The 15,894-nt window shown below is 40.3% G+C and overlaps 1 protein-coding gene across 8 annotated transcripts in view; it reads left to right on the top strand.

Annotated features, from left to right (window-relative positions):
* Window positions 1–7,287, top strand: part of cv-c (crossveinless c) — a 592,078-nt gene extending 584,791 nt beyond the window's left edge. For all 8 annotated transcript variants that reach the window (XM_067763245.1, XM_067763249.1, XM_067763248.1 and 5 more), the window contains one exon: window positions 5,376–7,287. In XM_067763245.1, coding sequence (XP_067619346.1) covers window positions 5,376–5,490 — 115 coding nt within the window. In that variant the 3' untranslated portion in view covers window positions 5,491–7,287. The remainder of the gene's footprint in view (window positions 1–5,375) is intronic.
* Window positions 7,288–15,894: the final 8,607 nt, after the last annotated feature.

The raw sequence follows: 15,894 nt of genomic DNA, 5'->3' as shown, positions 1-15,894 counted from the left end.
TTGCTGAGCTGACTCGAGGCCCAGCTATGGAAGAGCAATCCACAGGTGGCTAGCGGAATCCCGAAATCCCTACAGCCATCTTCATCCGGTTCAGTTGTACCGATTCGGGCTAAGAGATCCGCTTGACAGTTACCCGGAATATCACTATGGCCCGGGACCCATATAATCTTAATTGTAAAATAATTCGATGCAATCGCAAGTGTGGTCAGGCACTCCCAGACCACCCTCGATCGCACTGTAGTTGAGCTCAAGGCCTTTATAGCCGCTTGGCTATCAGAGTAGATGTTAAATTCCCTAACCGTAGTAGCGCTGGATAGCATTTCATCCACCGCATCCTTAATCGCAGCAACTTCCGCTTGGAATACACTGCAGTGATCAGCCAACTTAAACTTGCGGCTTACATTTAGCTCTTGACAAAAGACCCCCCCGCCAACCTTTCCGTCCAACTTCGACCCATCCGTGAACAAGTTAACCGGTCCCATGCCCCAGATAATTCCTCTTCTCCACTCTTCCCTCGGGGGAATGACTGGGGTGAAGGTTGTATAGGGAGCGGCCACCGGCATGCAATAGTCCGTCCTGTCCGGGATAAAGTCGAAACTAGTAAGAAGGCTAGAGTGTCCGAAATCAGAAAGCATATAACCCATATCACGAAGCCTGACCGACGACCGGGCCGCGGCTGCCTTTCCCGCTATATCTACTGGATGTATATTCAGCATGACATTCAGTGCCAAGGTAGGTGTTGTTCTCATAGAGCCACTGATACCGATAAGCGCCGTCCGTTGCACTGACACTAGCATTTTGGAGGTGCTCGCCGTGTCCAGTGCTTTCCACCAGACCAGCACCCCATATAGCAGAATCGGTTTGACCACCATCTCATAAAGCCAGTGTACTACTCTTGGCGAGAGCCCCCATCTCTTTCCGATAGCCCCCCTGCAGCAGTACAAGGCAACCGCGGCCTTCCTGGCCCTATCTTCCACATTGGGCCTCCAGGACAGCTTCTTGTCCAGAACAATTCCCAAATATTTAACCCTGTCAGTAAGTACCAACGGTACCCCTCCAATCGAAGGAGTTCTGAAGTCGGGTATCTTATATCTCCTTGTAAAAAGAACCAATTCTGTTTTTCCCGGGTTGACCGCCACTCCACATGATTCAGCCCACCTAGCCACAGTATCCAGGTATCCCTGCAGAACATCGCTCAGGGTGCCCAGAAATTTGCCCCTGACTAGGATAGCGAGGTCATCTGCATAGGCAACCACCCGACAGCCATTGGCTTCCAGCTCCACAAGAAGCTCGTTGACTACCACAACCCAGAGCAGAGGAGATAGGACACCTCCCTGTGGCGTGCCCCTGCACACCTTCCTCCTTATTATGGCTCCTCCCCACTCCGCTGCGACAATTCTGCCGCATAGAAGTTTGCTAATAAATTCAACCAGAGCCGCTTCGACTCCTAAACCCACCAGAGCTCTTTCGATTTTCCCCGGTAGAACATTGTTAAAAGCCCCATCGATGTCTAGAAAGGCACCCAGAGCATACTCTTTATGTTCTAGAGACCCCTCTATTTGCTTTACAATCGAATGGAGAGCCGTTTCCGTCGATCTGCCTTTGCAGTACGCATGCTGTGAAGCCGACAGTAACCCCCCAGGTATCCTTTCTCGTAGGTACAGGTCAATCAGCCGCTCAAACGTCTTAAGAAGAAACGACGAGAGACTGATTGGCCTGAAATCCTTAGGTGACACATGAGAGCCCCTGCCGGCCTTCGGAATGAAGATGACCCTAACCGTGTGCCACGACTTAGGGATATAGTTAAATCTGAGGCAGTTAGTGTAGATGATGGCCAACCAGCGGCAGGAAATCCCTAAAGACCCTTGAAGTTGCGCAGGAATGATGCCATCCGGACCGGGTGACTTATAGGGCTTGAACGAATTTATAGCCCAGGATATTTGACTTTCCCGTAGTGGGATGGCAGGCATTTCTGCATGGCCAGCAACCGCCGACCACGCAAGCGAAGATCCCTGCGCAACTGGGACATCGGGAAAATGATTGTCCAGTAAAAGTCTCAGGGACTCCTCGCTACTCATCGACCAGTCCCCACCATCATCTCTCAGATACCCCCGAGGGGCGGGATTCCTAGAGAGTATTTTTCTAAGCCTCGCGGATTCATTGCAGCCCTCTACGTTTTCGCAGAAGCTTCGCCATGAATCTCGCTTGGCTAACCTTATTTCATATTTATAAATCCCCAGACTCACCTTATAGAGCTCCCAGTCCGAGGGTAGTTTACTCCTCCTGGCTCTATTAAAGAGCCGCCTACTGGACGCTCTTAGGTCGTCAAGGGAATCAGACCACCAGGGCGGCTTGCCCTTCCCCCTGTAAGTTTTCAGTGGGCAGGACTGTTGAAAGGCGCTATTGCTTGCCAAGGTAAAGTTTTCCACCAGACCGTCTATTTCAGATTCGGACAGGTCCGAGCCAACGATAGGCGCCTCAGGCAATAGCTCTCCCAACTTCCTACAATACAAGTCCCAGTTGCTACTTTTAGGGTTCCTAAAAGATATTTTACCAGGACGTTCTTCATTCACCGAGAACTGAATATATCGGTGATCAGAGAACGAGTGCTCGTTGAGAACCCTCCATCCAGATATCCGATCTTCCAGTTCTCTGCTAACCAGGGTGAGGTCCAGGACCTCCTCCCTTACCGCAGTAATAAAAGTCGGGTCATTCCCCCTATTACATATACAAAGTCCCTCATCTACAATAAAAGTAAATAAAGACTCACCTCTGGTGTTCGTATCCGAGCTCCCCCATATGCTATGGTGTGCATTAGCATCGGCACCTATGATTACGCCAACACCTCTCCGCCTTGCTTCAGCGGTGATTTCGCCCAGTATCACAGGCGGTGGTCCCGTTACGTCCCCATGGCGCATATACGCTGAGACCACCCACAATTCGTTACTGCCTCGCTCGAGGCAGACCGTGGTTACGTCAGCATTGCTGAAATTAGAGAGAATAAAAGCTTTAAATTCCTTTTTAATAAGCACACAGGATCTAGGCCTACCTGCCTCCCCATGCACCAAGGTGTTGAATTTTCCCGTCCTTAATCCAGAAATTTTTCCGCCGTTACTACTCAGCCACGGCTCCTGGACAAGGACAATATCCACTCCGCCTTTCTCAAGACAGAGCAACAAGTTTGCGGAAGCCGCCTTAGAATGCTGAAGATTGATTTGACGGATTTCCATCAACACCACTCTTCTTCTTCTGCACCCCATCCTTGGCGGCTTCGCCCTCGGAGACTAGGAGATCCTCCTCCTCCCCCAACAGACGACTTACACTGATGACGGATCCCGCCATCGATGATTCGCCCTCGGAGGCCAGGAGCTCCTCCTCGGCCCTATCAGCCAGACGACTAGCACTGATGACAGATCCCGCTATTGACGGGACGTCAACAGTGCTTTCGCTGTCCAAATTAGCGGAGTCAACATCCACAACCATGGGTACTGGCTCCCCTGCGGACGCCTCCACCTCCCGAATAGTCTCTGTGGGAGAGGAACCATCTCCCCTGGAATCGGCGTGGTAGATTTTGAGAACCACACGCTCGAGGCCATAGGAGATAACCCCCCTCGTGTCAGAGAGAGGACCGGTGGACTCTGCGTTTAGCAGAATCAGCACTTGCCGACGTAGTCCAACAGCCTCCTCTACTCTGAGGACCCTCCAGTTATGCGTCGGAAGGTTCGGGTTGCAGTAACGCATTAAGATCCCTCCGTTCCACGGCCTCGAGTCTGGCCCCCCTCCAGACCTCCCCTACCAAAGAAATTATTTTCTTAAAGATACAGGCCGACCGCTCGTCAGCACAAGTAATCAGTCTAAAACCATGATACCACTCCGAGTATTCGAAGCATGGCCGCGTACCTGGGCTCTCCATAACAGCGGTCATATAGGCCGCTGACATGGCGCTGGCGACCCACGGCCACTCCTCTCGGGAGATGGCACCATCCTCCCTACTCCTATCCAGGACCCCGAGGGTGATGGAGCCTGCACGTTTAGCGATTTCGCTAAACGAAATTGCGTCCCCACCTCCTCAGGCCCTTTTTGTCGTTGAGGCATTCCGCTCATCCGACCTTTGCCGCTTCATAGCCCGCAAACCCTGCTGCTCACCCGCATCGTTCGACACCGGTGTGTGGTCGTCGCAAGCTACGACGCTCCTGGCCCACTCCAGCGTCCGGGAATGCTTCTCAGACATCTGAGCTGCATCCCTTCCGCCGTAGCGCTCCAAGATCTTCTCAGCTAGGCGCCGATCACCCAGAGCTTTCCTACGCGGCGTCGATCGCCTACCTTTCCCGGCAGGCTTCGACCCCAGGGCTCCCGTTGGGAAAGCTCCTCGCGACAGGGCTTCCTTACTAGTACTGGGCTGGTCCGTCGCATTCGCCGGACCTCTGCCTTTCCCTGTCACAGCCCCATATGGGCCTGCATTGGGTGTCGGTTTCGACACCCCTCCACTACCCGAACTACCCGTACCTACGGGGTTTGAAACCAAACCCCTGCGCTGATCCGTCTGATCAGCCCTTTTGACCCGCCGGGAGCTTTCCCGGCTGGCGGCGACCTGCTTCGGAGCACTCTCCGCACCTGTCGCGTCCCTCGCACCATGACGACTTTCGCCGTCACTCCTACCCTCCTTTTTATTCGTCTTCGTGTCCATTCTAAGAAGTCCCCCCACAAGGCCGCTATCCGGAGCCGATTGTGTAGTCGCCCTTCAACGGTCCCGTGGTTATCTATGCTGCGCAGGGAGGCCACGCGAGGGTTGACGCATTACCTTATGAGTAATGCGTTCAGAGCCAGACCGGACGCAAAGCGGGAAAATCTTCAACCACACCTACACCACCAACTTAACGGCGACGGAGCCGGAACGTACCTTGAGGCCCGCCACGGTTTTAACGGGACGTGGGCAGGTGCAGCATTAGCCTACCAGCCATTTCGATAGGGTTTCACCCCGACCTACTAAGGTGGCAGAATACTGCACCTACCAGCCCAAAGTCATCAATTCCTATCCATAGTCAAAATCAAGTCCCTAACAATCCGGTTCGTCACCGTTGAGTACCGATCTTGACCCTTAACAGGGTCCTCCCCCCCCTGAGCTCGGCACAATGACTCAGGGGTGCGGGTTTTATCGAGTTGTCCTCTCTAGATCCGCCATTATCAGTAGAAGCAGGGGCACCTCGTGCAGGACGTGACAACCAATCACGTGTGACAATTCGTCACTATGGCCGGTCTAAGACTGATACCAGTCCCTGATCCAGAGCCTGGAACCACGTATGATATCCAAGCCAAGTATCTTAACCCCCAAAATTAAAAAATTACTTATAATAACGGTTATTTTTCGTTCACAGGGGTCGCACACCTGAATGGTACAACAAAAGTTACGGACATATTTGTTCACATTATTTATCTAAAATACGCTTGGCATTCAAACATGTCGCTGAAGGACCCGAAAGCAAAGTATAATGGAAACATATCGAATATGGAATATTCTAGATACCAAACGTTAACTAAGCAATCAATCAATTTTAAAAACCACAACCGAATCCCGAACAAACCCGAAACATTTTGAAGACATCACAAAACTGGGCATAAAAAACTGATATTTACAAATTTGTTTATGTTGCTCCGCCGAATGTCGCAAATAGGAAGGACATTTTTTTAATTTACGAGTCACTAAAAGAGAGACAAAATCACAAAAAAAAACAGAAAAATTAAAATATGAAAAATAAGATATTGCGAAAGTAGACCATATTTAAGTAGCAACCGCGATGAAAGTAAGCCAAACAAGATTTTCGAAAACGACCAATTGTGTTTTGAAGGATTTAAAAGATTGGCGAGACAAACCAACTTCAAATGTTATTCTATCAATAACCAGCAAAATCATGGAATTCTGACACAAACAAAAAACTTGGATAAAAAGTTCATAAATTTTGCCTTTTTCTTTCATAAAATTCAAAATTGTGCAAAATTTAATATGTATATGTGAACAAATACGTATGTATGTAATGCGAGCCTTTAGTGAATTCGGCCCAAATTTGAAAAACATACATATATAATTTTTAGTAAATAAAATTTAGTATGAGAAGGTGATCAAATTAATTTTTTATACAATAATTTTGTAAATATATTTTTTAAGGAAAATGTTAATACGCATAAATTTTCCAAATTGACAGAATGCAATATTTTTTCGTAGCATTAAATATAAGTGAGAAAAAAGCATTAAATAAAGAAGACAAAAATGCGTTGTAAATATTTAAAAAAAGGGTATGCTTTTGGACATAACCTAATATTAAGGCAACTAGTTTGTATTGTATGTATTATATAAAAAAAAAGAAAACAATCCGTTAAAAATAAATATAAAGAATAAGCATTTAATAGAGAAATGTATTTGTGGTGAACGTTTAACACAACAAAATAATACTCAACTACTCATCACAACAATTTATTTTTTAACAACTTTTTCTAACAAAAATATATAAAATTATATTGACACGCAAAGAAAAGAATATTTTTAACATGCAACACTGAAATATGTGCATATGTACGCAAATAAATATGCATATTGTACTAAAATCAAAAAAATAAAATAAAGTAAAATTCAGAATTTAAAAATCTTTTTTTTTTTTATTAAAAAAAAACGTTTTGTTTCAAAAAAAATGTGCGCCGATTTTTGTAAAAAGAAACATCCTCTTGAAACTGCAACAAAAACCAAAATACTATCAACTAAATACCGGAAATGCGTAAAAATTAAAAAAAAAATTTAATATTAAATTTAAATTATCAATTAAAACTAAATAATGTAATTTATGTGTGTGGAAAGGAATTCAACTAGTCAAATTGTTTAAACTTAAGCTTAACCGTTAACTGTGTATGGAACCAGATTGTCAAATGCGCACCGCATTGCTGCGTAATGCAGAGAGAGAGCGTGCAGAAAGTAATAAAAATATATATAAATTTAATTATTATACACAAACAAATATTTGTAAATTACTAACCCTTACGCATTAAGTGCCCACAAAATATCAATATTTTCATATACATATGTAGTAGTTGTTACAAGTACGTATGTAAGAAAATGGAGTAAATGCTAACACTTTACTAACGGGACATTTTTAAGCAATTATGTACTTGTTTAAGTAAGCAGAAATACAAACCAATAAACTGTGTTTACTCAAATGTCGTTTTGCTGCTCTTAACCTTAAAAAATGAATTAGATAATAATTGAAAAAAAAGAAATAAATATACATATATACACACAAATCAATATCGAGTGATTTACTTTTTCTAGTATGAGGGGCCACAGGTTTGGCGGTTATATTTTCACTTTCTACTAAATTTTAATAAATTTTTTTTTGTCGTAAACTTTATTTTATAGATCAAAAATAAAGGTTCTAGCTTGACTCGTATCATAATATTCCAAAAAAAATTTAATTTTAAGTTTTAAAAATAAATAAACATTTTATAACAAGTGTCAAGCATTGAAATTTGTTTTCGATATTCATTGTAAATGTAAAAGTTTTAATTTTATTTTTGATATTTCCTATAAAATCCTATTCTATTTTGTTTTTATTTTTACAAAAAATTTAAATTTCACTTTTATACTTATTTACCCTTATCGCGAGTTTTTTTTTTCGCCCGAAAATATTCACAAGTTTTGTTCAGCCTATCGCAGAGGGTGGCGAAAGAATTTTTCGTGTTCGAAAAAGATTTCACCTTATCGGCAACTCTTTGTTCGGGTGAAATGAACAGCGGGGAAGCACAAATTTGTTCACTTACATTTTCCAGGCGAACGAAGAAAAATGTAAATAATTTTTTGGTTTGAAATTTGGTACTGTTATAATTATATGTACTTTTATTATTAGAAATAAATCAATAAATAATGCACAACCGGAAGCTGAGTGGAAAAAAGTGAAATTCCTGTATTTCTAAGTATATAAATTATATTTTTTATGACAACGTATCAGTCGGCCAAGTTATCCATTGTGGACAAAGCAACGGTTCCAAAATGTTGAGCAGCTCGCTGAAACAAAATTGGCTAAGACCCACTCCTTGGTCCTTTCCAACGCCTTTCCCTATGCGTAAAAACGAAGACATGTACTCAACTTTACAATTGGTGGAACTCCAAATTTGTGCTTCAATGGGGGCAAGGAGTTGGTAAGATATCTAGCAAATATTAGAATGCCGGCTTGTTTACCATGTAATATTGGCGAAAAAACTATAACTTGTTATTTAAAAGTGCTGAAATCAGTGAATCATTTAGCTTCAAAGGGTTAGAACTGTCCCTTAATTGCCTCCGAATCGCTTTCACATTTATATTCTCCTCGCGCTCAATCAATACCAACCTAAGTGCAATACTAAACATTATTTTATACATTGTTTATTTCTATTTTTGTTGTATTTTAAGGAAATATACGCTTGTTTACCAAATTTACACAATTGCAAGTAAATTACTTGTTCACTGCTAGTTCACAATAGAGCATCAGCTGTTTCGAAGTGAACTTTTGTTCCCCGAAATTGCAGATAGGCGGAAAAAGTTCACCCGAACAAAAAAAGTGAAGGCGAACACTTTTCCGCGTGAACTTCGCGATAAGGGTGATTATTTAAGAATTCATGAGTTTCTCTTAGAAAAACATAATAATTGAATATTCAGCTATTATAAGCCGGTGTTAAGCTCATGAATTCTTAAATAATAAGAATAAAGATTAATTTTGTTTGTTTTATTTTTGATATTTCTTATAAAGTCATATTTTTTACGGAGTATCAACTTTTGTTCATACTTTTATTATAAAAGTCTAGATTTGCATGGTCCTTTCCACTTGTAATACATAATTAAAGTTAAAATTTTAACTTCTGTTTTTATATTTTTATATAAAATCAAAATTTCAGTTTCATTTTGTATATTTTTTATAAAATAAATTTTTTTTTACCTTTTTTAATGAAACTCAAATTTTTATTTTTATTTCGAAAATAAAAGTTGATTTTCAACTCCATTCCATTTTTCATTTTATTAGGAAACTGAACTTTGAATTTTTGTTTATCACTTTTATATTAAAAGACAACTTTTTGATTTTAAAAGTGTATTTTTTAACTTGGTTTAAAAAATGGCTTAATTTTTGTTATCAAATGTTTTCTGTTTTTTTTTTTTTACTTTTAAAATTAAAGTGAGATTCAATTTTTTTTCGTCTTGAATAAAAAGCTACATTTCAACTGTTTCTTTTAATTATAATAAAAAAGTTCTTAGTAAAATTTTCATTTATGTTTTAAAAAACAAAAGAAAAATGAATACAAGTCAAATTTTATAAGTCAAGTTTTTATTTTATGTCAAATTTTTACTTTTCAAAGTTTAGCTATATTTTATTTTCACAAACATCAACGTTTTTTGTATACTTTTAGTACAAAAATGAAATTTCAGCTTTTATTTTTCATTTCTTGATAAAAATCGAATTTTAGCTTCTATGTTTATTTTTTATTATGAAACTCAACTTTAAAATTTTGCTTTTAATTTTTATACTAAATTTAATATATTTACAATTATTTTTACTTTTATAATAAAAGTCAAACTTTAACCGATAGTGTATTGATTTTAAAAATACAAGTAAATTTTAATTATGAAAACAAAAGGTTTATACTTTATTATAGACAGACTTTGTCTGTTATCTATTAAAATAATTTTTTTTTTTTTTGCATTTATTAAAAATTCAAATTTGAACTGTTTTTATAATATTTAAGTTTTATTTATTTATGTATTTTTTTTTTTACCTTTTATAATAAAAATCAAAGTTTAGCTTTTGTTTTTGACTAAGAAATTAAAACTAAAATTTTAAAAACAAATAAAAAGTAAAAATAATAATAAATTGATAAAATCAGTCCATAGCCGTTCCGATATTATTTTATAAGCGACGTTAAGGACTACACAAGTGCAGACTTCTTCTCGTAGCGATTAAGATAAAGATTTTCGAGAGTTTTATCGATTGATGGTCTAGGTGTTTATTGATTCAGCACGTTCCGGAATATATCACCAATAAGGTATCTACTAGACCAACAATCGCAGGACCGAGAAAAGTTCAGTGAGGAACTTGGGTGGCAAGAGTTTCGACTGCGTTACAAACAAGTTTCGCCATGTGGGGTTGGTAATTGGATGAGAGAAGCCATGAATGGCGCTGCAATCCCATGAAGGGGTCCGCAAGACAATCCCTTCATATGCAGTTTCGCGCTATCTTTCAACAGAACTCATTCTGGTGATAAAACCTTCCAAGCCCACTTGTTCAGCGAATACCGTTGTAGGGGCTCAATTGCTATGGTCTTTATCAATCAAATTTCGATGTCCTTTGTTCTAAAAAAGATCAATTATCCGGTTATTAAAATTTTGAATAACAACCAAACCCAATGTTCCAATGTTAGCTGAGAAAACAGCTTAAGTTACACAAATGACGTTGATTTGTAAGAACAACCAAAGTTAAATTATTTTGCTTCAACAAAATATTTTTCACTTCCAACTTACAAACAATTTTCGAATAAAACAACTAAAGTGGACCGTCGTCATTCATCGCAGCTTTTTTGCAAATCTCGTACAGCACAATTGCAATTGTTATTTTATTTCCTTTTTGCATTCGGCAAGGCTGTACAACTTCGTTAGCCACCACTGTTATATTTCCAAGTCCGTTGCGCGCTTTTAGGCGCGATGCTTGTGGATTTTCTCTTAGTTCAGACAACAACCGTTTGGAATGTGGATTGTATATTATAACGTGGAATGTTTGGAATGTGGATTGTATATTAGGTGGAATGTTTGGAATGTGAATTGTATATTCTAAGGTGGCCATCTCAATAATAAAAATAATAGTATTTATTATAAAGTATTTATTGAAATAAAAATTATTACTCTTCAAAAGCTATAATAAATAACGACGAACACTTACCCAGCCATACATAGTATAAACTTATTATAAATTTTAACAACAAATTTTAAATCCCCCCATTTTTAATTTATTTAGAAAGTAAAAAAAAGGTAAAAAAAAGTAAAAAAAAAATAAGCGAATTTCATTGTAACTTGAAATTTTTGAATTTCCCTTTCATTGTTTTTCTCTGTGGTTCATTTCCCTGTATTTAATTTTTCCAACGCCAACGCTACTGGTGGCGAAAAATTTCTTATGAAATAGAAAACTGAATTTTAAAAGTGTCAATAAAACTCCAGTGAAAAGCCAAAAAGTATGCAATAAAATTTTAAATAGTAGATTCAAACTAAGTTTGTTTGCTTAAACTTGTAAAGTAACATAGCACTCATCTTCAACCCAAAGCTCTCTGAGCTGATATAAATATATGTATTGTATCGAATTTACTTGCAAATCCTCTTATTTGCAATCCTCTGCTAAGTTCGAATCGCTAAACTGTTGAATAAATAACTCCAATATTGAATAATAGAAAAATGGCCTTTATTAAAGTACTTCACAATAACACTTATACTTTGCTACTCGCTGGCTTAATAACAAACTGATTGATAACTCAAATGAAACTCTACTATTGGCCGCCAGATCTCGTGCTTAATCAAACTGATTGATAGCTCAACTCAAACTGAATTACTTTTTACTCGCTTGTGCCGCTTTTATAGTTTACGCTGCATACATCTAGGCTCTTCTATTTCCAGAACTTACCAACTATTTCGAGTGTTTATAGTTCTCATATAGTTTCTACTTGTTTACAATTTTCTACTTTTCAGCGTCTCTCAGATATATGTGAGTTTGTAGTTTACAGTCTCTCGCACACACATAGGCGTATAAGTAAATGCATCTGTGTGTGACATATCTCGGCTGCCTTATATATGTGTATACATGATTTGATTATTGACGTAGACACTGCTCAGCATGGCCTTAGTGATGGTATAGCTAGTGATGCTAATATCCGTGACACTGCCCTCCACCTAAGTCTGATCGTCCCGATCAGACAAATCTCTCGATCTAAACGCTGCAATCATCGCCAAATGTACCACTCTTCTACTCCGTGGTTTCTCAATGCTTTGGATACGGTAGATTGTATCACTGATCGTCTTCACAACTCTGTACGGGCCTTCCCAACTGCACCGATATTTGGATGGAACACCTTTCCGTCGGTGAGGGTTGTATAACAGTACCAAATCTCCCTCCCGGGAACCTTCCAAATTATTTTCCTTGTCGTACCTGTGTTTCATCTTACTACTCATTATCCTGGATCGTTCCCTCGCACTCTGTTGCTTGGCCAATGAACTACTTCGTAGAGCTTGCGCTTGACGGATTGGCTTCGCATAATCAGTATCGTCGCCACGTTCCACAACAGTAGTGCGCTCCGGCTTGAAACTGTCCTCGCATTCTTTCTCGGAAATTCGTTGCTTCGTTTTCCTTCATCTTTTAGGCTTTGTCAATGCCAGTGTTTCTCTCGCAGGTACTTTTGATTTTGCTTTATTTGGCCCATTCGACCTATTAACCTTTGCCTTTGACTTCCGTGGTTTTTGTCGAGTCTTCTCCACCAGTACTCGATTACTACTGAACCCTTTCTCCAACTTGAAGTTAAGTGGTATATCCTGATTCTCATAACGCATCATACTTCTCTGCATATCGATCTTGATGTCATGGTCAACCAACCCAATATGACTTCATCAACAATCTCCGCCACAACAAATTTGTGTAGAACCATGACCTTCCCAATCAATACTTCACATATCACTTCTCCCTGAACTTGGTTATACTCGCCAGTGACCGTACGCAACTTTGCTCCAGGTAACGGTTTTACTCTCCTGTTGACCAAGTCAGATCGGATCAAGGAATGAGATGCGCCCGTATCTACAGTCAGTACTCGTTCTTTGCCATCCACATTCCCTCTGACGTTAAACTGTTCGATTTTCTACCAATTTGCGACACAGATATCACAGGACATTCAATAGCCGGGGCAATTTTTCGTTCTTTACATCCGACACGCTCTGGCTTATTTCCTCCAGCTTTGCGTTTACGGCCACCCCCATTTTTGGAACTATTAGGACCAAGATCGCAATTACGTGCAATCTGACCGGACTTCCCGCATTTGAAGCATTTGATAACTTTTTCACTCCGCTTTTGCGATCCTTTCAGCGCCTCCAATATTGCGTCTACCCACTCTGGCCTTTCTACTTCCACACGGCGTGCTTTGAAAACTGGCTTGCACAGAAGCGACGCTGTTTCCTGAATCAGAGCATGTGATACCGTTTCTGCGAATGTTTGCTTTGGGTTCGCGTATATGGCTCGCTTCGTTTCGACGTCTCGTATGCCATTTATAAAGCTCTGAATCTTCACTCTTTCCGTGTATTCCACGAGTGCATCCGCATTTGCAAGATGAGCCAATCTTTCAATGTCAGAAGCAAACTCCTGCAAAGTCTCGTTAGCTTTTTGGTAGCGGTTTTGCAATTCTATTTGAAATATCTGTTTCCTGTGTTCGCTTCCGTATCGCCGTTCTACAGCAGCCATCAATGCGTCATAACTGTTCCGTTCGTACTCTGGAATAGTCTGTAAGATTTCGGCAGCTGGTCCTTTCAATGCTACGAAGAGTGCGGCACTTTATCTTCCACATTCCAGTTGTTCACTGCTGCGGTCATCTCAAACTGTAGCTTAAAGACCTGGAAAGGAACAGAACCGTCAAAGGATGGTGTTTTTACCTTTGGATTACTCGCTGAAACTGCTGGACGATTTAATTGTAACTGCTCCATACGACCCTTCAAATCATCGACTTCTGCCTGAAATTGAGCGATTTTTGCATCCTGCGCTTCCAGCTTTGATGTTACCCTTGCTTCCTGTGCTTCTAACTGTGAAGACATTTGTGCCACCTGCAATGATAAGCGCTCCTCTTGTTCTTCCATCTTTGATGTTATGCGTGTCTCCTGCGATTCCAGTTTGGATGCCATATATGTCTTCTGTTCTTCCAATTGCGTTTCCATATTGGATGTAATCTGTGTCGACATTTCTGACATTCGCGTTTCTTGTGCTTCAATCTTCGATGTTATTCGTGTCTCTTGGGATTCCATCTGTGATGACATATACGTTTTCTGTTCTTCTAGTTGAGATGACATATACGTTTTCTGTTCTTCTAGTTGAGATGCCAGTTGAGATGTTATATCTGTCTTTTGCGATTCCAGTTGAGAAGCCACTGTCGATGTTTGAGCAGATATTGCAGCCAAAATCATGTTCAAATCTGTGCTGGTAACCGTCTGCGATGTTTCGTTTTTCTCTTCAATTTTTGTTGTCTCCTCGCCATCAAGGTTAAAGACATACTCTTCCACATCAATTCCTTCTGCTTCCATTGCCTCTCGTAGCCGTGCCTGAAGTTCGAGTTTAACGCCGCTTGTATTCAATCCACGGCTCTCCAACACCTTCTTCAGTTGCTGGATCTTTAATTCACTGAACTTTGCCATATCCTTGTTGTCTTCTGGAATTTATTCAACAATTCCTGTTCTGACACCAATTGTAACGAATTTACTTGCAAATCCTCTTATTTGCAATCCTCTGCTAAGTTCGAATCACTAAACTGTTGAATAAATAACTCCAATATTGAATAATAGAAAAATGGCCTTTATTAAAGTACTTCACAATAACACTTATACTTTTTACTCGCTTGTGCCGCTTTTATAGTTTACGCTGCATACATCTAGGCTCTTCTATTTCCAGAACTTACCAACTATTTCGAGTGTTTATAGTTCTCATATAGTTTCTACTTGTTTACAATTTTCTACTTTTCAGCGTCTCTCAGATATATGTGAGTTTGTAGTTTAAAGTCTCTCGCACACACATAGGCGTATAAGTAAATGCATCTGTGTGTGACATATCTCGGCTGCCTTATATATGTGTATACATGATTTGATTATTGACGTAAACACTGCTTAGCATGGCCTTAGTGATGGTATAGCTTAGTGATGCTAATATCCGTGACAGTATGTATCTCCATCAGGGTAGCAAAGGATCATAGGAAATGAAGATAAGAAGGAGAACGTCACAGGTTAATGTTCTTTCTCCTCTGCTTTGCATTGTGATTGTTGGCGAACTTTTTCAAGAAAAAGAAAGCGGAAGCCGCCCTGTGCCCTGTGTGCTGATGACCTGTCAGATATTCATGTTATTCATGTCGTAATCTAGTAGACTGAAAATTGCTGATTAGCCCTCAATCCTAGTAAAAAGGGCTTGGTGCTGTTCAGGAGGAGGTACAAAATCCATAAACTAAGATGACTGGACCATGCTTTCTGTCGTCCCATGCTTTTAAATTAGGCCTAGTCAGTAATAGGAGATGTAGGAAGTGCGGGTTGGTGCTCGTGCCCCCCCCTCGCCAGGCTAATGCTCTACCTATTAGAAGTGGCATATTTATCAGATCTAGAAGCAGCAAATAGATACGTCTTACAGAGTTTATAACATTTGTCAAGAAGAGGGATGTTTTTTTATAAAATAGGTCATGATATCTGATAGGGTCAGTTAAGCCTTATTTGAAAGAGTACCGCTGATGTTTCCAGACAGGGCATAGTACTCAACTGTACGCCAGCTTTCGCCCTGCTGCTACATTCACATCGTAATGGTGAATAAGTATTGAGCACAGGCCTGATAAGCTTATTCCCGAGCAGCGAGTGTAGAATTCTGACACAAAAACTTATAGTATCAGCCGGAGTAGAGTTCAGAACATTTGGGTACTGGTACCTTTTTGTACTATCTCGACTGCGGTACAACAAATTTGATTTGAAGTCATAGAACTTTTATATCAGCACCTTGCCCATTTGTTTTCTTTATAGATTTGTGGAGTAAATAGAGCTAACTCACGGGAGGGAAGAGGAAATTGCGACATTGACTTAGTTCTCCAGATCAGCAGTAGCACCTAAATATGAACTGCCGCTGT

The sequence above is a fragment of the Eurosta solidaginis genome, chromosome 1 (assembly GCF_040869045.1).
Source record: "Eurosta solidaginis isolate ZX-2024a chromosome 1, ASM4086904v1, whole genome shotgun sequence".
In the NCBI taxonomy this organism is placed as follows: domain Eukaryota; kingdom Metazoa; phylum Arthropoda; class Insecta; order Diptera; family Tephritidae; genus Eurosta; species Eurosta solidaginis.
Note: the sequence above shows the minus strand (reverse complement) of the source record. Positions and strands in the feature narration are given on the sequence as shown.